This window comes from Marmota marmota, unplaced genomic scaffold (assembly GCF_001458135.2).
Source record: "Marmota marmota marmota unplaced genomic scaffold, marMar, whole genome shotgun sequence".
NCBI lineage: Eukaryota > Metazoa > Chordata > Mammalia > Rodentia > Sciuridae > Marmota > Marmota marmota.
The window spans coordinates 4,722,161-4,743,045 of record NW_026000240.1 but is presented as its reverse complement, the minus strand read 5'-3'; the positions used below and the strand labels follow the sequence as shown (position 1 = coordinate 4,743,045).

At 48.8% G+C, this 20,885-nt stretch overlaps 1 protein-coding gene across 10 annotated transcripts in view; it reads right to left on the bottom strand.

The window, feature by feature from the left end:
- The window catches only part of Mylk (myosin light chain kinase), a 182,713-nt gene that overhangs the window by 78,394 nt on the left and 83,434 nt on the right, over nucleotides 1–20,885 (bottom strand). For 9 of the 10 annotated variants that reach the window (XM_048794157.1, XM_048794159.1, XM_048794160.1 and 6 more), the window contains 5 exons: nucleotides 14,369–14,503; nucleotides 12,382–12,579; nucleotides 11,485–11,734; nucleotides 5,565–5,636; nucleotides 4,168–5,141 (listed from right to left, as the gene is read on the bottom strand). In XM_048794157.1, coding sequence (XP_048650114.1) covers nucleotides 4,168–5,141; nucleotides 5,565–5,636; nucleotides 11,485–11,734; nucleotides 12,382–12,579; nucleotides 14,369–14,503 — 1,629 coding nt within the window. Of the gene's footprint in view, nucleotides 1–4,167; nucleotides 5,142–5,564; nucleotides 5,637–11,484; nucleotides 11,735–11,891; nucleotides 12,001–12,381; nucleotides 12,580–14,368; nucleotides 14,504–20,885 lie in introns of those variants that run through there. The other variant, XM_048794164.1, reaches the window with a different exon arrangement.

Sequence of the window (20,885 nt, the reverse complement as noted above, 5' to 3'; positions counted from 1 at the left end):
TATATATATATATATATATATATATATATATATATATGATCTATGACTGAACAAGGTAAATAATTTCTAGAAGGAAAAAAGTTCCTAAGTCAGCACTGAGTGGATTATACATACGACAGTAGGGACTAGAACAAGGCCTTGCACAGAGTAGGTGCTGCAGAATTCTACCTTTTATAGGATGGACTTTCACAGTTTGAAAAAGAAAAAAAAAGCCTGCGTGAGATTCCGCCTGGAAGGCAATTAAAAATGAATCATCTCTTGATAACAGCAACAAAAATGAGCCCTCATTATTAGACTGGGAGAAATGCTCTGAGGGGGAAGCCTGGCTGGGAGACAGCAAGCAAACCATGAAGATAAAAGCACTTTTCAGGGCCACAGCAGCTCTGCTCTGGGCTCACAGGCCTTTGCCTCCCACCCTGCATCCAAGACAGCTCTAGAAAGGGGGGCCTGGATGCCTGTCTCTGGGGGGCAAGCCCAGCTGGTAGCACCCTGCAGTTCTGGAGATGCAGAAGGAGGAAGGACACTTGCACATGACTGTCCCTCCTAGTATTAACTCAAAGTGAACTGCAACCAAAGGCTGTCAAACCTCTTCTCAGGATTTCCTCGGGCCTAAATGGGGTGGATGTAATTCTGTTTGGGGAATCCACAGGTTCTGAGGCTGATCCAAGCTACAGATATCAGAGACATCAGAGAAGCCCCTGAAACCTATAAACTTTTTCTTGTAGCTGCTGGTATTATCAGATACACAGATGGATGAGGGAGGAGGGAGGGCAAATCTTTCTTGGCTGAAATGGTTACAGAGGTCTGAGGAAACATCCAGAGGTGGTGAGTCTTGATAGAAGAGATGACAGGATTGGAGGCCAGTGCAGTAGGGTAAGTAGTGTTCATAGCCAGGGGATGGGGCAGAGAGGTGCGGAGGGGTAGGAAGGTTGGGGAGGTGGCATAGTCTTGGGGAGATGGGCATAGTCAATCCCTTCTTCCTCCTCCATGAACCACCTCAAACCATCAACTTCCTTATTTCCACTGACACCTGTGGCCCAGACACCCCCTCAGTGGTCTGCCACTCCTTCCTCTTGCCCACCTAGCCTGCCCCCAACCTGCCTGCCAAGTCAGGTGTCAGGTTCCATTACTTCTCTTGCTTCTTGAACTGGTTCTGTCTATGGCCATGGCTACTGTGCTGGTCCAGGCCTCACCACCCTTCTCCCTGACTCCTTCAGCAGGTTCCATGCCTGTCATTTGCTCATGGAGTCAGCCAAACCCCTAAAACCAGCTTTGTGCACAAAGTTCCTCATTCCAGAATCTTGCACAAAACTCCCTTTTGCTTTGAAACTTGAGCTCCTTGGCATGAGATAGGAAGAAATTGGGGACAAACCACCTTCTCCAGCCCATATGGGCTAGGAGCCTTCCTCTGCTGCCATAGGCCCCCTGCCAATTCCCCGCTGCCTGTCTGGTGGCTTCAGGGCTCAGATGGATGCCCAGGGCTTTCCCAAGGCCCTTTCCCTGTGGCCCTGGCACTCAGCTCCTGTTCCTCCAGACACACTTTGGGTAATTGGCTCCAACAGTTTTATCATTGTGAGCCCGTGTTCCCTCTCCAGATCCACTGACGACAGGTCTTCTCCTGCAGTAGGGCCTACAACAGTGGCAACTGCTGAAGCCTTGAGGCACACTTGCCCCCAACAAAACAGGGGCTCTTATGGAACTGATGAGTGAAGGGACAGGGGCAGGATTATTTTGAGACAAGGCACCCTCCCTGTGGCAAGACAGGCCCATTTCAAGGTCTACTCCCTCCACTGTAGGGAAAATACCAGAAACTTGGCGAGCACAGGAGACCTCATCCCCCAGCCCCCAATTATGTGGGACTCAGGGCCTCACACATGCTGAGCCACGCCCCCTCTCTCTCTTTTTTTTTTTTTTGTCTAGGCATGGGAATGCAACTACATGAGTTCAAGTCCCAGCTGTTACTTAGGAGCTGTGCAGCATTGGGCAAGGTGCTAACTTGTGTTAGAGGGACATCATAGTAGTTGTAAGGACTAAGTGAATGGGAAATGTTAAGATGCCTAGGACAGTATCTGGTGTTCAACTGATGCAAGCTATTCTCATTTTAAAATATTGAGAATATTGTTTAAAGTTCAGGATTATCTCTGGGATTATCTCTGTGATCCTCTCCTACCCCTCCTAGTCTCTACTTGTGGTGGTTTTTTAGTAACTTCTGCTACTGCCTCTCTGGACCCAACTATTGCCTTTGGGGCAGATTCTGTGGGAGGCAATGCTGGAGTAACTGGTGTCTCTATGCTCTTTAACAACCAGTGACCAGCAGACAAAACTTACTCCAGGCAGTCAGGGTGAGGGAAGCCAGTGGCTAACGGCTCAGGAGTGTTTCTGAGGTCAAGGCAGGGGTCTAGCTCATACTTCTTAGTTAAAACATTATTTATAAGGGGCCACTGAACCTAGTGGTGGCTCTGCATTTAAACTCCACACAGGTCCCAGGGCTAAGTGGCTTTGGGCATTGTCACCCCCCCCCCTGCCCCCGCCACCTGCCCTCCCTGCCATTGTCTGAATCTTTCACCAAGGCTGGGGCAGTCATACCACACATGTCACCTCACATGTTCCAAGGGTGATGGCTGCCCATCTTCCATCCTGCCCAGAAAGATCACTACAAGGTAACTAGGAAATGCTCCTGGTTAAGTTTTCCAATCAGTTTGACCAAGAGTTTTCCAATGGGGAGGCCCCCAGTGGGCATAGGGAAAGCTGTGGAATCCACTCCCCTGGATGTGTATGTGTTTGCCCCAGCCTAGTGATCCCCTATGACCATCTGATTGTGGATAACCCAGAGGCTGAGCTAGCAGATGCTGGGGGATGGAGAAGATGCCTTCTGGAGGACTCTGACCATCTGAGGACATCCATGAGAAAAAGTTACTGTGTGAACATGTTTGCAAAATACAACAGGTTTCTTTCTCTCTGTTGACAGAAATTTCCAATTTCCCCTTCAGCCATTAGATTCAACATGCATGGCTGTTCCATATTTGCTGTCTGAGATGCAGAATGAGCAACAGGAACGTTGCTAATTCGAATACTTCCTCCCAAGCTGAAAGTGGGAGGCATATAGTGGGATGAGGGGTAAGGGATAGGTGGAGAGGGGTGTGACCAGAGGATAGCCCCAAGAGAGCAGAGGGAAGAGTGTTCTGCTGTCTCCACCAACCTGCATTTGCTGGGACTGTCCACTTGGCCTCTGCAGTGGCTGCCCTCTGCCCTTCAGAGGTAAATCCACCTCCTGGGGAGCTTCTTCATGCTCTGCCTTGGCCAGAGCCCCCAGTGGCATCTTTCAGCTCAGGAAGGACCCTATTCCTCTGCTGGCCACCAGAGTGGGGTGTGGGCTATCTGCTGGCCTCTGAGCTCCTGTCCAAGCTTGGGATTTATAAAAACACTTCCAACCAAATTGAGGGGCCAGGGGAAAACCTCCGCTCAGCCCTTTTCTTCTCTAGGTATAAAGTGGCCCACCTGAGAACTCCAGACTCCAAAAGACCACAGATGGCAGGATTTGACAACCCCCCCCTCACCACCACCACCCAAGAATGTGAAATACCAGCAAACAAACGTCTCATCCAAATTAGGAAGCAAGCAGCTCTGTCTGTGTATGTGCTGTTGGGGCTGCACTGGGATTTTGAATTCCCACACAGGTTCCTACAAACCCACAATGCTCTCAAGATGTAAGATTTTGTTGACCCCAATTCATAGTCCCATACTATGCCGCCCTGCATATTCTTCCCCTGGCCAAAACTTCTGCTGCTTCCACAGCCCAGAGTCCCTTCAACCCCATTTCCCAGCCTACAGACAGCCCTCTCCATGCTCAGGTTGTTGGGCATCACTCAGGCCCACTTAAATTCTGGGGAACCATGGGTGGGGGTGTCATGAGAGAACTCTGCCAGAAGACACCAAGATATAGGCTTACACCACAAGGATCAGAGACCCAGCTGTCACGGCCCAGCAAGGGGCATGTACCCAAGGTCCCTGAGCAGAAAACCTATCCTGTAAATGAGGTTGAACAGGGACTGGGCATTCCAACTCAGGCTATGGGCGATGAGTGATCATCAACCAGACAGAGGCTCCATGAGCCAACAGTGGCCCTGGTACAGGGTCCCTGTCTTCCCTGACCCCACCCTCATTTACCTTCTTGGGAGAGGATGATGAACTTGGTGGTCTTGAGTGTCTTTCCATTCAGTGTCCAGGTGATGGTGGCTGGGGGGTCAGAGGACACCTGGCACTGGAGTAGCAGCTTTTCACCCTCTGCCACATGGACATCTTGTAGCTTCTCCTTGAAAGTTGGGGCTGTCCCTTGGCTCTCTGGTCTTTTCTCATTGTCGGTGGCCCCTCTCTTGCAGTTCACATCATTCTTAACCTCCTTCTTCAGTTCTTCTTTCCCAGCTGGTTTCAGGGTCTCGGCAGGCTTGGCATTGCCCACGGGTTTCAGGGTCTCGGCCGGCTTGGCATTGCTCACAGGTTTCAAGGTCTCTGCAGGCTTGGCATTGACCACAGGTTTCAGGGACCCTGCAGGCTGTGCGTTGCTCACGGGCTGGGGACTTTCCACTGCCTTGGCACTCGAGGACTCGGCACTGCTGCTGCCATTCTCTGCTGGTAATTTCTTCTTGCTGCCCAGCACCGAGCGAAAGTCAGGTGTGGCAGGTTTTGGAGGTGGTGCCTTCTCAGGCACGGGGGTCTTAGGAGTCCCCTTCTTGGCCAGGACAGAGCGGAAGTCAACCTGCTGGGGGCTGTGCACCTTCCTCTCTTCCTCAGACAGAGTCTTTGGCTTCACCTGCCGCTGCAAGTTGGCGCGGAAATCCATCTGCTCAGCTGGGATCTCCTTCAGGTCTTCTTCCGACAGAGTCTTGGTGCTCACCTTCTTCCCCAGGAGGTCGCGGAAATCCAGCTGCTCCACCTCCTGCTGGCGGATGGCCTCCTCTGTGTGCAGCCGGGTCTCCACACGCCTCTTCAGCAGCTCCCGCACGTCCTCACAGTCTTCCTCCTCTGGGCAATCCTGCCCTTTCCCAGGCCAGTCTGGCCTCAGGGTCCCATCACGGTCGCCACCACCATCAGCACCAGCTCCTCTACCACAGAGGCCCTCACAGCTGGCAGGCTCCTGCCCCCTGCAACCAGTGAAGGGAAAAAGAAAAGTAGCAGGAGGAAAAGGGGCCGGGAGAGCCAGAGACGTCAGGGGAGAGCAAATCCCCGAGGGCGGAGGGTAGAGAGGAGGGGGAAGGGGAGGTGGGGGCCAGCCAGGCTGTGTTTATAGAAGGGAACATTGGTGAGAGGCACTCGCTCGCTTAGTTGGTTTATTACATCGGTAATGACTTCAGTAGCCTTATAAGGGTGTGTGCAAAAAAAAAAAAAATCGCCCCCTCCTTTCCTCTGCCCTCCCTCTCTCATTCCCTTCCAATCTCTCCCTCTGGTTCTGGCAGCCTCAGCTGGAGGATGCAAACAGTGTGGGGCTGCTGGGCCAGGGCTGCTAGGCCCAGGAGGAAGGTGCCGGTGGTGCCCGGGGCCTGGCCTGAGACTGCTGGGGCACTCACCGTGGGGATTCTTCGGCAGGGCTGTTCTGTAGCATCAGTGACACTTGGCAACTGCATTCGCCAACCTTGTTCCTAAAGAATTCAAGGGACCAATAAGGATCAAGAGGCTCCCTGGGCAAAGGGCCCTCTCAGCCCAGGGCCATGAGGGGCACAAGGCAAGCATGAACTCGGTCGAGGGTTGGCTGCCCACCAGGGAAGATGGAGATCACAGGCTTAGCTGTGCTATCCATTCCAGACTTAGATTTAGGTCAGAGCTCCCTTATCCTGAGGTCACCCTGTGTTTTTCCCAGTTCTTATTTTAAAAAGAAGAGAAGGGAAGTTTCTGGAGAGCAGCTAAGATAGGCACCTAGATACCTACCTTTCTGGAAACATATTATATAATATCACCAATCAATCAATATAATTGGGGGAATAAAGGCTGGCCCTGCTGGGGACTGCAATGGAGCTACTCGGTCTAGACAGATAGGCCCGGCTTAGCCTGCCCTGTGACTGCAGTCTGACTCCATGCTCCCCCAAAACAGCAGTACCTATTTCCCCAACTGCTACTTCCCCTCCCCCACTCTATAATGAACCCCTTCACCCCACCAGTCTCTACTCATCAGCCAATAGCCTGAGACTAGAATTTTTTGGGTTAAAACGAAACAAGCATCTCCCTCCATGGGTGGCCCTTTTTCTTCCTCCTTCAGGTGAGGAAGGCTACAGGCGTCTTCACATCCACAGAACTGTTCAGGCCCCATGGTGCAGGGCCAGCTGAGGGAAGGGGGCTGAACTACAGCGCCCTCAGGGTGGATTTACCACAGATGGTCCCTCTGGCCCCACAAGGCTGCCCTCTGCTGGCATTTCTGAGCCTTGACCAATTGGGTGGGGTGTGTGGGAGCCAAAGGGACTGCAGGAACCCAAGGACTGTGTTTCACAATCAGGTTCTGGTGTCTTCCATACCCTTTGTCTTTTTGGTTCTCTACAACATGCCAGAGAGGCAAAGACCACAACTTTGCCCATTTTAAGGGACAGGAAAGGAGACTCAGGAGTTTACACAAGACAGTGCTGGGACTCTGGGGGTCCCACTCAGTTCCCTAAATGCACCCATCTTATTAGTACCGCAGGGGGCAAGTGTGGCCCAGACCCCAGGACAGACTTGCCAAGCTCTGTGACAGTTTCCTTGTGAAATCCATCTCATTTAAACTTAGGAAAGATTGTGTCAGCATGTCTTTTTAGGGAAGGGAAAGGAATCTTATAAAGATGGAGGAATCTGCCTAAACTCCCAGAGCTAACTAGTGGGGAGCGGGACTGGGAGCTGGGTCTACCTGAATCTAAGACTCCGACTGCACCCTTATCTCTCAGTATGGATCTGTTCTGGGATATGTGTGAGTCTCTGTGCACATTTATGTATCAATCACAAGCATCTGTGGGGTCCACCCAGGAGGCACCAGATCTGAGATGGGAATATAGGCACATGGCTAGTGTAAGCACAGGAATTGGCATCTGAGCATGTGCCTGTGTGTATCCTGTTACTGTGGTTGCTTCTCTGTGCCTGGCCTGCCTCCCAGGGGACAGACACTAGTAGCCCACGGGGGCTCAGTGTTGCATCTCCCCCTTAGCACTGAGACCCATGTGAAGCAAGGTGGATCTTTGCTACTTTCCAACCTGCCTCTTGCCTGTCAGTGTCCCCTAATTGTCCTTCTGCATGGCGCCCCTGGCTGTGCCAATGCAGATATCCTCCTGAGATCTCAGCCCTTTGCTCCTCTCTCCTCCCCTGTCCTTTCCTTAAGGCTCTGACTCTCAGAGGACCCTGACTTAAGGCCTCATGCCTGGAGAGCTTCAGGGCCTAGGATGCTCTTTTGCTCCACAGCCTTGTCAGTCCCAGGCCCTGGGAAGATTAAGGGCCTGCAGAGTATCCTGAGCTCCCAATGGTCACAAAAGCTCGGGCACTTATAGAACAACCACTCAAGGGCATGCTGGTATTGAGGCTCAGTCCCTAATACCCCACTTCTACTAGGCTGCTGGCCAGCCTTAGGCCATCTTTCCCCAGTCTTCTTCCAAGCCAGTGTTGTGGTACCCAGGGTTGGCATGAAGCAGAACGACAAGATGCCCAAGGGCTGTGTTTACCCAGTAGCCCTTTTCGGCACATCTTCAGTTGAGTTTCCTCCTGTCACAAGTAGAACATAGCCCAGATGCAGAAATCAGGAGCAGATGCTGACCAGATGGCCCTACTTTACCCTGGCCACACCACTTGAGGCTTTAACTGGTGGGAAACCTTGTTCCCTGAGCTGGAGTAAGCCTTATCTTCCACTGGGGGAAGGAGTTAAGGGCTTCTGTCATTTGCCATGATCTGTCCTGAATGTGAGGAGCATGGGCACAGATAAGTCTCTCAAAGCTCAATCCATCCCAGGCCTCACCCTGAGGTACGGGAGCCGCTCAGGGGACAGAGAACAGGGATATTAAGGCTATACACTAGGGCAACTATTCCTACAGACAAAAACTTATATCTCCACTGGGCCTTTAAGACAAATTATGTGTTCATTTGGAGCCAACATAGGTCAGAAGGCCTCTTGCCTTGGGCCCACATTCCTGGTAACCTAATCAGCTGGAACAGCCTCTTAAGGCCATCTTCAACATTTTCACACATCTGGCTACAAGCTCAGGTCTGGGGCTGAGGCTGAGGCCTGTCCTGGTGCTGCCACAGGGGACATGGGCTATCACCCTAAGAGCTGTACCTTCCACAAACTCACAGAGCCCTCTGCTCCTCCACTTCCCAAGCCCTGAACAAGAAGCCCACTTTCTAGTTGTGAAGTCTTGGACTCCAACCTGCCCTGAATCATCCTCTGGGATGATTTTATACACAAAATTAGTTTAAAGAACCAATTTTCTGGCAAGTATCAATTTTTCAAACGTGTCAGCTGGAATTTGGAGCTGACTTTTGGCTATTTTCCCTTTCTGTATAGAAAGCTAGGGAAGGGAAGGGGAGGTAGAAATGCACCCATACATGCCTCAGGACTTTAGCAGGGACAGACAGAACTGCCTCTCCTGCCTCCATACCTCAGGTTTCCTCCCAGACATCCAGCTTCCTCCATGAAAGGCATTACTCCCTGATCTAGGTCTGCTTTCCATTGGGACAAGGCAAGTGGGAAGTAAAGGCGGCCCCTGGCAGGCCTGGAACATGCTCCCCAGCAGAACTTTCCACTGACTTGCTCCATCTTAGCTGGGGACAAAGCCAAGGTCAGGGCAACAGCCTCCCATAGGAATGGAGAGGCCAGACTGTGGGGAGGGGAAAGAGGCAAGGGCTGCAAAGATAGAGATGCCACTTCCCAGGTCCCCCAGTTCCCAGTGCACTGGAGAGAAACTCCCCAAACTGGGTCATTAGAATAGAAGAGTGTCTGATTTAAATCAAAAGACAAGGGCTCGAACTTGGGCTCTGCTCATGGCCTTTGAGTGGTCATAAGCAAGTCCATGACGGAGACCTCAGTTTTCCCAATTATTAAATGAGGAGGAGGTTAGACAGCATTTGAAATCCCTTTCAGCTGAGGACAGTCTACATTTTATGACTGTCCTCAGCTGGCCCCAGACAGTCTGCTTGCCGACCTCCCAAAGTAACCCTCCTCTCTGGGCTGGTAGACTTCCCATAGCCCTTTGCTTTTGCTCTGCTCTCCCTTCCCACCCTCGACCCTCTTCTGCTCAGTCTATTCAACAGTCAACCCCTTCTCATTGAACATCGGCTTTTCTTTTTCCTCTAAATACCACAGAAAGTCCGTCTCCTCTAAGATGTCTGGCTTGTGTAACATGAATATTGTCTACTCCTCCATACAGACAGCTCGTCAGCAAGCATTTTTCAGTCGAATCAGTTTTCATCCTTTATACTGGTCTAGGGAGTAAGAGTGGGGTCTCCTCACGTGGAAGCAGATTTTCTCTCTTGGTAACAACAAAGCAAAAGGCAGTTGATGTTTCCTGAGCACACTGCTGATGGTAGAAGGGTGACCAGCAGCCCACAACCAGGTCATTGAGCTTAGCTGGGATCCACTGAGTCTTGCCCAGATCAGCAGATCTCCCCAGCAGACTCAAAGACTCCTAAGGGATAATAAATAGTTTTTAAAAAATGATTATTTTTAAAAATGCCAGTAAGTATTGGGATGGTTTGTTATCCAGTAAGAGCCAACTGATACAAGGATAAAGCATGTGCCCAGAAGGACCCAAGGGGATGGGATGCATACTGAGATTTTTTCAATTATTGTAGGCACCATTCCCATCATGGCAGTAGCCTTGACATATAGTCTATTTATAGTTCAGAGCCTTGAGCACGATGGGCTGAGAATGGAGACATGAAAAAGTCCAGGAGAGAAAGCTCCTTGCAAAGTGGCCAGGCACCTAAGCCCGGGCATATCTAACCATCCTCAGGACATGGCACAACCTCCCGTCTTCAGGTCAAGGTGTGGACAAGCATTCGTCAATGCTTACACCAACCCAGGCATGGAATTTTAAGATTTGGAGAATTTTAAAGGTAAAAGAACATTTGACAAATGACTACCAAATGCTTATTATGGGACAGATACTTTTCTAGGTGTGGGGACACCGTGGTGTGCCTTCATGGTGCTTACCTTCCCCTGTAATCTAGCAAGATATCAAAAAGGTAAGAAAAGAGGAATGGGGAAAGGTAATCTCCCTGCACTGGTTTAAAAAATGTCTCCACCTTCTCTGAAACTCCTCTCTCCAATAGGCAGAACTTAATTCTCCTCCTCTTGAGCATGGCTGTACTCTGTGACTCACTTCTAACAGCCAGAATGTCAGAAGTGATGGTGTGTGACTTCCCAGGGCAGGTCATAAATGACATTGCAGGTTTAGACTTGTGCTCTCTTGGGCCACTATCTCTGGGAAAGCCAGCTGTCATGTCATGAAGACCCTCAAGCAGGCCTGTGGAGAGATCATGGGGCAAGGAGCCAAGGCCTCTTGCCAAGTCACCTTTGAAGCTGAACCGCCAGTCTCAGTCCAGCCTTCAGAGACCTTAGCTCCTCTGACAACTCAACGACAATTTAACAAAAGAAAAACCATCCAGCTAAGCTGCTTCCAAATTCCCAACTGCTATGGTTTGGATATGGTTTCAGTGTGCCCCTCAAGGGCTCATGTGTTGAAATTCAATCTCCACTGTGAGGTATTAAAGAGGGTGGAAACTTAATCCAACCATGGTGTTTAGCGTGAGATTTTGGGCGATTAAGATTAGATAAAGTCATGGAGGTGGGGCAAGAATGAATACTGGTGGCCACATAAGAAGAGAAAAAGAGAGACAGAGAGACAGAGAAGGACAGAGACACAGATACTAGGACACAAGTGTGCTCCCTCTTTCTTGTCATGTAATGCTTTGTCCCACCCTGGGACTCTGCCAGCAAGAAGGTCATTACCAGGTGCAGCACCCAGTCTTGAACTTCCAGAACTATAAGCTAAATCAACCTCTTTTCTTTATAAAGTTACCCAGTCTTCTCAGGTATTTCATTATCCTAATGGAAAACAGACTAACACACTAGATCACAGAAATGTGTGATAATAAATGTTTGGTTTCAAGCTGCTAAATATGGGGGTATTTTGTTACACAGCAATAGGTTACAAATGCATTCTCTCTATCCCCCTGTTTCCACCTTTAATCCTTTACTCCCTCCTTCTTATCTTCCATATACCACATGACATGCAAAATCCAGAATGTAATATGACAGAGACTTCTGAGGAACTGTGCTCAGAAGGAAAGGTTCTTCATGAGAATCTATTCTACTCTAGTGTAACAATCAATTTGCCAGCTTCACCAAGCTTGTACTTGCTTTACCTAGAAATCCAACCCCCACATAAGCTTGTGCTTCCTCTGGCTGCCCAATCTCAGGATAAGGGAGCCAGGAATCTTGGGGGAAGGAGATAAGGGAGGCGGCAGGACATGCAGACTCACTTGAGCAGGATCTCATACTGGCCAGCATGCCAGGGCTGCACGTTCTTTAGAACCAGGGTGAACACATCCTCGTTCTGCAGTACTTCAAAATGGACAGTGTGTCTGGAGAGGGCTCTGCCGTCTCGGAGCCAGTGCACAGTAGGAAAGGGGTCACCAGCTATGGCACAGGAGATGAGGACACTCTGGCCCAGGGAGGCCGTCACCGAGCGAGGCTTGCTGATGAACCAGGGCTGGGTGCCATCATGAGGCTCTGGAAGATGGCAAAGGGTAAAGTGAGAGAGGAAGGCCCTGCAGCACAGGCATACACCATGTCCTCCCTAGTGGCGGAGTGGGAAGACAGCGTGTTACTCAAAGAACGCAGCAGCTATTCCAGAAATCATCTCTACAGACATACAAACACAACACACCTTTTTCTTGCGTATCATTCCTGATTATGTTCTTAGAGGAAGCTTTAAGATGAATACTCCCAAAGCAAGGGGAGAGCCCAGAATGAGCGGGCATTGGGCTGGGTGCTGAAGATCTGCATGAGATGTGTCTGATCAGCAGCTGATCCTTGCAGTCTGTGTGCTTAACTTGCCTTTCCTCTTACATACGTGCTCTCTAAGGGCAGGGACCAGTATGCCCATAACCTGCCTCCAAAGTTCTCCTTGACAAATTAAGTGTATTGTAGGCTTTTCTCTTAGCACTCTATTAGCTTGTCAGCAGTAGCCCAGAGAGGGCAGGGACTTTAGAAGGCTTGTAGGGTGGGGCGGCGTGCTGCCCTCTCAGCCAAAGATTGAGGTGGAAGATAGGGAGCTGCCTCTGGGGCTGGGATGGGACCTGCAGTCTGCTCATCTCCATATTGCTTTGGGAAAGGCCAGGCCCGTACCCCCATCCCCCAGAACAGTTAAGCCTCACCTTGCACTGTGAGTACAGCCTGAGTGCGGACCTCCCCGGAGCTGTTCCAGGCCTCGCAGGTATATGTACCTGTGTCCTCTGGAAACACTTCCTGGATGCAAAGGCTGTGTTGAGTGCCTTTCTGTTCAAAGTGGAAGTCCTCAGACTCCTGGATCTCAGTCCCATTGTGCAGCCAGATGACCTCTGGGGGTGGATTCCCTGAAGTGAGAGGAGGGGTGAGGAACTAGTTAGGGCATGACTTCCTTGGTCAGGTAGCAACTGTGCACTTGATACTGTAATATATATAGTTGGTTTTTTTTTTTTTTTTTTGTACCCAGGATTGAACCCAGGGGTGCTTAACCACTGAGCCACATCCCCAGCCCGTTTTTGTAATTTATTAGAGACAGTGTCTCTAATAATAAGTGTTGCTTAGGCCCTCACTCCAGCCTCAGGCATGTGCCACCACACTCAGCTAATACTATAATATCTTATTAAATATTCTACCAAACTCTTTGCACCTTCAGTTTTCCCATCTGAAAAATAGGTATTCTAATAGCATCTATCTTGTAGGTTTGTCAGGAAGTACACATGAATGAATCAAACCTCCTTTAGCTGCCCATTAGAATAAGATCTAACACAAAGAAAATACCAAATGTATACTCATTGTGATTATTAAACAACAGATTTGGGGAAACCAGAAAGAACTGAAGTGAAAATATGATTTTGGAGATGAAAAAAGAAAACCCAGGAAGAATGGTTCTTAAAATTAGAATTCAAATAGCTTTATGATACTAAGTAGATCGCTGGGTTCAAACTGAATATGTTTTCTGCTCTGCACTCCCCACACAGGGTATCCGGTGCAAGTAATAGTGACTTCATGGTAATTTCCTTGCAGATTGTCACCAGAAGAAGAGTCCAATGAACATTTCATTTTTCTACCATACAAATATCCTAGGACACCAGCTTGCATAGGATTTCCAAACATGGCTCTTGGTGGACAGAACTGTCAGTTTTCACCAATCTATTTTTTCTGGAATTTTGGGAGGCATGAAACAATGGCCAATGGTGAGGATTTCCTCTGATGTAAGACCTGATTATAAAGCTCTGCTTTCAGAAGAGCAAAGTCCCTGAAATAGGCAGCTGGGGTATGCTGGGGGGCAATGGTCCCTGCAAAGGCTTAAGAGCAAGCAGATGACTATTTGTCTGCTGTGTGTCAGACATCACATGCCTGGAAGCCAGGTGTAAAGTGCCTCCAATCTCTTCCAACTGGAGGACTCTGTGAGTGGTATGGTACATATGGACATGGGAGGGGACCCAGTTCTCTATCTTGGGGCTGTAACAGGATGGCCTCCAGCCTGCCGGAAAGGGAGATCATCTGAGCATCTCTACAAAGGTGAGCTCTTGGGATCTCTTACTTGTCATCTTTATTGCTTCTATAGTTCAAGAGGAACTAAAAATCCAGGGAAGTGACCTCCAAGCTGTCATAGGCACTGATCAGGAGCCAAGAACCATGAAGGCACTCAACAGTAACTATGGCTGCCCCCAGCCAGGAGCACTGAGCCAGAAGCTTCCCTGGGCTTCTTTTGCTCACACCTTGTCACAAGCTCCTGTTGCCCTGTCCCTGTTTTAGAACGACCTCTACTCTATCCTTTCACCTTAAAATTTGGAAAGAGCAGCTGAGATCATCTTCTGAGAGTTGTACCAGGTTTTGCACCAGTCTTCAGAACTTTCCAACCACATTGGCCACACATGATTCAAATTAATCCCTCACCCCTCTGCGTCTGGCCACCATCTTCCCCAAATTCATTTAACTTTGAATTAGAAAATTCTACCTACAGAGGCAGAAAAGAAAAACCAAAAGGCCTTTTTTCTTTTGGTCCATTGTCTGGTGGCCCTATGCTGGTTTTCTGGTGGATCAATGTTCTGAGCAGGGCCTTGGGGAACAATACCTGTACTGCAACCATGGCCCTTCTCACAGCATCCCAAGAAGAAAGACATAGAGACAGACCTGACACCTGAACTGTCATGGTGACCTGGCTTCCATCCATGACTTTGAGATCAGAGAGGCCTTGTAGGAAGATGGGCGCCACAGGCTGGTTGGGAGACAGAGGCAGAAGGCCACTCTTTCCGTCACTCTTCTTTTCTGTGTGGTAGACAACAGAACATCAAGTGAGCATTATTTCATTCATTCATTCAGTCAGTCAATCATTTAACAAAGAGACCAATTAGCTATGCTGAGGCTCAGGTTCTAAGTGCTTCCAGAGTGTTTGGAGGTACTGGAGATCTTACAGAGGAATCAGATGTGCTCCGTTTCTCTCCTTGACATGACAACACTCTTGCAAGAGAACAGGGAGTGAACAATGAGATCTCTGTAGAGCTACTCTTAAACCAGGCTCTGCTTCCTCAGGAAACCTCAAGGAGGAATCTAACACTTGGTATCTTATGAGGTTATTTTTTCTTAAATTTTGTTTACTTTTTTGAATAAATGATATAATCACATGGCCCAAAATTCAAAAGATATCAAAGAGTCTGTGTAAAGTCTTCCACCCATTCCTTGGCCAACCAAGCAACTCTCCCCAGAGGCCACCAATTTTCAGTTCCTGGTTCATTTTGCAAGAGATGATCTATGTATACAACATACACAAGCAAATAGATACATTCTTTTTCTTTTTCCTTTTTGTTTTTTTGGTGCTGGGGACTGAACCTCAGATCTCATACATGCTAAGCATGTCTTCTACCACTGAGCCAATTACCAACCCTATTTTATTCTTTTTTTAAGAAAATAAACTATAGGACTAGAAATGTAGCTCAGTAGTAGAGTGCTTACCTAGCATGTGTGAGGCCCTGGGTTTGACTCTAGCACAGTAATAACACATTCTTTAGAAAGGCTAGAATGACCAAGATTGACCATCCCATGATTGATATTGGCCAAGATGTGGAGCAGCATAGATCTCTCATACACTGCTGGTGGGAATGTAAATGGTACAGACCCATTAAAAATAGACTTGGCAGTTTCTTAAAAGGTTAAGCATATACTTTTCCTATAATCTGGTCATTCTGCTCCTGCATATTTAATCAAGAGAAATGAAATCACAAATCTTCACAAAGACTTATAGTCATAGCAGTTTGATTCACAATAACTCCAATGTGGAAAGGACCCAAATGCCCAAAACAGGCCAACAAATAAAAAACTATGATATACCCATCACAACAGAATAACACAGCCAAAAGGAATAAAGCACTGGGAGGCACCACAATGGGGATAAATCTCACCATCATTATGCTGAATGAAAGAAGCCAGACAAAGAAAGAGTACATATTGGATGAGTCCATTCATACAAAATTCTAGAAAATGCAAAGTTTAAGGATAGAAAGCAGGGCTGGGGTTGTAGCTCAGTGGTAGAGTGCTTGCCTAACATGTGCTGGGTTCAATCCTCAGCACCATGTATAAATACACAAATCAATAAATTAAATGAAGGTACATTAGCAACTAAGAAAAAGGACAGAAAGCAGATCAGTGAGTACTTGGGGCAGGGTCTGTGAGGCTGGATTATAAAGGGCATGAGGAAATAAGTCATGGAGATATTCATTTTTTTAAAGTCACAGTGAAGGTTTCATGGAGGTAAATATTCAAAACTCATCAAACTAAATTCCTTAAATATATGCAGCTTACTATACATCAAAAATACCTCACAAAAGTTTCCATCTGAGAGGGAGGGACAGCTAGTGAAGGGCCAAAACCAGAGTGACTTTCTGGGTATAACCAGGTTCATTCTTCCTCCAGGCTGACCTCACCCCTGTCTCTGAGGAGATAAGGTATTTGCTTACTTTGCAGGACGGCCCTGGTACAGGATGAGCCCTCAGATGCCCAGTGTCTATCTCCCCACTGGTTCTGTGAGCCAGAGGGTTTTGACTTTCAATAAGTCCATTTATGCTTTTGTTTTGTTTTTGGTTTTGGTTTTGGTGGGAGCAAAGCTATGGTTTGAACTTACCAAAACTTAGGTGCTCTACTACTGAGCTATATTTCCAGCCCATCATGTTAAAATTTGAATCTCATATTGGTGGTATTGGGAGGTGGGACCTCTGGGGGAATTAAATCATAGGGACACTGACCTCATGAATGGATTAACATATTTCTCAAGGGGCTAGGTAAGGTTCTCTTAATCTGGATTAGTTCCCACAGGAGTGAGTTGTCTCTCACAGGACTGAATTAGTTAGCAGGAGAGAAGACCTTTCTAAAGCAAGCCTGGAACCTCCCTCCATCTTTCTTACTGGTTTCTCCTTCCTGCTTTTTGGCTATTATATAAAGCAACACAAGGTCCTCACCAGAAGGGAATAGAGGCAGTGCCATGCTTTTAGATCTCCAGAACCAGGAGCCAAAGTAAATCTCATTTTTTTACAAGTTACCCAGCTTCCTCTGTTTTGTTATAGTAACAGAACACAAACTAATACAGCTAGGAGATCTCTAAAAATCCAAGACTTTAGGAGCAAGGCTTTGGGGCCACAAAAACCAGATTTTCTTCAGGAAGCCTAGAGCCCTGGGGACAGTTTCCAGTGTGCTTTCCCCACCTGGGCAAGACCTAACTCCAAACTTGCTACTGAATTTTTATCATCAGCCAATGAAAATGAACTCGGGCTATTGCAAAGCTCTGTGGGCCTAGCCTCTGGGCCTGTGGGAGGAGAGAGGCTGAAAGTTTCCCCCAGAGCGGGTGCTGGTGGGGGGGCAAGGAGCAGGAGGACAAGAGTGGCTGAGACAGGTGAGACCCATGCTCTCTGCTGACAAGTTGCGGCTCTCAGGAAACTGCTGCTTGCCCCATGCCTGCAACTCAGGCATCCATCTTTGACAGAGGGCAGCCAAGGGGCCTTGGCCAAAGATCCTGGGAGAGGGATTGGGGGCCCAGTATTGGAAATGCATAGATCTATCTTATTTCCCCTACTGGGCTGCAGTGGTGGGGAAAGCTGGCCGCCTCAGGAGAATTTAGGAATTTCCTGTCTTGAACAGACTGAGAAGGCTTGAGGACAAAATGTTTTTGCCTCTCTTGTACTCCCTGTTCCTGCCTCTCTGCCCAAGTCTGAGCCCGAGTCCCCAGCATCACAGAGCTCCCTGCAGATGGGCTTGAATTCCTGGGTGCTGCAGGAACATCCCAAACTCCTGCCTGCTTTCCTTCCAGCCAGTGGCAGTCTGCTGACTGCTCTGCCCAGTCCAGTGACCCTGCCCTCTCCTGGCTCTTCTCACTGCCTGTTTTCTGGCTGAGGGCTTCAGCAAAGCTAAGTCACCCTGTGGGCCTCAGCCACTGGGTTTAAAAACCTAATCTGCCTGCACCTTCCTGAGCCACCCCTGGAGATGAGAAGTGTGTGTGAGAAGGTGGCCTGGGAACTGCCTCTACATGTGTCACCTCAGGACTGGGTTCTTCCAAAGCTGGTATGTCCGCCTGCATCTATGGAGGGGAGAGATAGTGTGCTGCCGAAACGTAGGATGTGGTGCCAGATTCTGGCCTGGGCAAGTCCTGTCCTCTATCTGAAGTTGGCTTCCTTAACTGTCTCTGGGGATAGTATCCTCAGGGTTCCAGGGAGCTCTGGAGATGGTATGAGAAAATACCGTGTGCAACTACAGACGCCTCCTTGGCTTACATCCCATAAACTCATCAGAAGCTGAAAATATCCTAAGTTGAAAATGCATTCAATGCACTAAATTCTCGAGCATCCTAGCTTAGCAACACAGTCCATTGTGGAGCATCAGCTTTTCACGAACATGGGGCTTACAGGTACCTGCAGCCTGCTGCTGCTGCCCCAAATCTCAAGAGTATTATATTACATATCACTGGCCCAGATCCAAGTTCAAAATTTGCATCCTGAAGTGTGGTTTCTGCTGAAGGCACACTGCTTTCACATCATCATGAAGTTGAACCATCTTAAGTTGGGGACCACGAGCATTTGTTATTGGGGCATATGGAGCCTGGCATGAGAACCAACTCAAGCCCACCCACCTGGACTCAATTAGTTGCAGGGCTTATCAGCAGCAAAAGAACCAATCAGAACCTGGGCCCTCACCCAAGGATTACTGACTCATTTTTATGTGACCTGAGGCAAGTACTGAGAGGAATACAAATGTGAAGCTTTAAAATACCCTGGGAGATAGCTCAAAGTAAACTGAGAACCAACTTTCACTGCATCTCCCTGGGAGACGAGTGAGAGTGACTTTGTGGGAAAGGACCCAGGCAGGCATTTAGAGCCAGGGTCACCACTGCCTCTGACCCTGCTCTTTCTTCCCTGAAGCCCTGAGGAAGAATGACACGACTGGGAGCAAATATTCAGAGTGGACCTGTTCCCTGTTCCCAGGCTGCAGGGTGGGGCTCCTGATTGTGTTGATTACCCCCAGCATGTGCAGGCTGAGTCACCATGGTGTGGTGACCATGGATTCAGGATGGTGAACGGCTGCATCTTCCCGAACATTCAACAACAGGGTGAGAAAACCAGCCAGCTCCCTCCACTCCCGGCACTGGGATTAAGGAGCCAGGGAGAATCTTGGGTTCTAGGCAAGTGGCTTCCTTCATGCAGCCTGAGAAAAGCCCTACCAGACTTCTAGAACTCCAGTCCCAGCCCCATCACCCTATTTCATTGGTAGTGAGACCAGAACATGCTTAGGGGAAGTGATATGTCCAGAGCCAGTACAGGTAGACCTAGAGCTCACAGCCAGGCCTTCTGATGACAAGGGATATCTCTAAAGGGAACCAGCCTTCCCCAGTGACCCACAGTGAGCACTCACAGTGCCATCGAGGACAAATGCACCATCAGTGGCCCACACGCTAGGCTCTTGACAACCAAGAAAAACAAAGCAGAGCAGAGCAAAGCCAGGCAAAAAGGGCAACGTGTGTGTATATTCCATTTCATTCCAAAGCCAAACAAATCATCCCGGCTCATGTGTGGCCCATAGGCTCTGCATCAGTTTATGCTCACTCTTTCGTGGACTTCATCAAATGAGAAGAGACAGATGGAGACTGGCATTCTTAACTCCTGGCCCTAGCCGTGTGAGCTGCAGCAAGTCCCCCCCCGCCCCCCAGGCCTCAGTGTCCTGTCGTCTAAATTGATCATGTGGTTATCATCAATTACCAATGACAGTGCAATGCTGATAAACGTAATGCATGCCGTCTACATGATAGAACAGCAGGGCTCTTAGGTGACTACAAGAAACAATATGTAAAACAGCTAGAACAAATACCTGACACACAAGTATAAAAATAAATGTGTTCTCACTTACCTAACCTACTGACTTTTTTAATTGGGCAAACTCAACCTGACAATAAACTATGAGAAAAGTCCCCCAAACTAGGACATTTACTTTTAATAGGGCAGAAAAGGAATTAATAGTTGCCACTGAGATGAAATGATAACAAATCTTTACAAAGTCCAGTGTTTGTGCTTCAAAAGTGTGTTCACAGCTCACCCAGTGTCACTGGTGATGCCCTGTGTGGCATGGGGCTGATTATGTTCCCATGTCCCCATGGGAAAGTTGAGACTCAGAGAAGGAAGCAGGCTGTGCTGAGGGCCTCCAGGGCTGAGGGTACAGCTGGCCGGGTCCTGGTCTGGGTGCCTTCCCTCTATTTACTGGGAACACAGGCAGGTCTCTTAAATTCTTCCAGGAGCCTCTGTCATTGCTTGTGTTCACACCCAGCGCCATCAGTTGGCCCAGAGACTGGCTTCTCTGGGGCAGTCCTTACCTAACCTGGCTTGAGGTCGGGGAGGGAGGGCCAGAGTCAGAGGTGAGAGCCCCCAGCAGCACCAGCCCAGGGAGCTAAGCCTTCTTCATTTCAGTGGGAGGAAGGCAGCAGACACTGGCCACAGTTGCAAGGGAGGGGTCACTGGGACCCAGGACAGATGTGCTACTCAGCTCCAACAAGGCCAGACTAAATATACCCCAGGCCTTTCCCACAGCTGTGCTTCCTGCTCTCTGCTGAGAGCAAGCTCAGGGAGGGCCTTCTTCCTAGGATCCAGAGGAGCTGTTGCCTCCTTGGCTTACGGGTCTAGGGTTCCGGGTGTAAACTGATTCATCTGTTGCTCTGGTTTGGTATTGACCAATGACTCTCCAGGCACTCACTGGCTGCCTCAGTCATTAAATGAACTGCCACTGTTCCATTTTGAGAGAAGGGAAGAGGATCAGGCCTGTCCTCTAAGGGAAGTGACAAGAATTAAGATGAAGAATAAACTGCTTATTAAGAAGTTCACGGACAAGTGAAAACCATGCCACATAGACCAACGCTGTTAGAACCACTTGAGAAAAGGAAGGAAGTAGGATAAAGGGCAGAACAGGCAGCAGAGAGAAAAGAAAGAAGAAAGGGAGGGGACGGGGGAGGGAAGGACCAGGGAGGGAGACAGACAGAAATGAACTCACCCCCACACATACACACAGACCCCTCTTTATCATCCTACTGACCCACAGTTTTTCCTTCTTGCTAATTTTGCTTTAATTTTTGACTCACTGGAATTTTTTTTTTTTTTTTTGGTGCTGGGGATTGAACCCAGGGCCT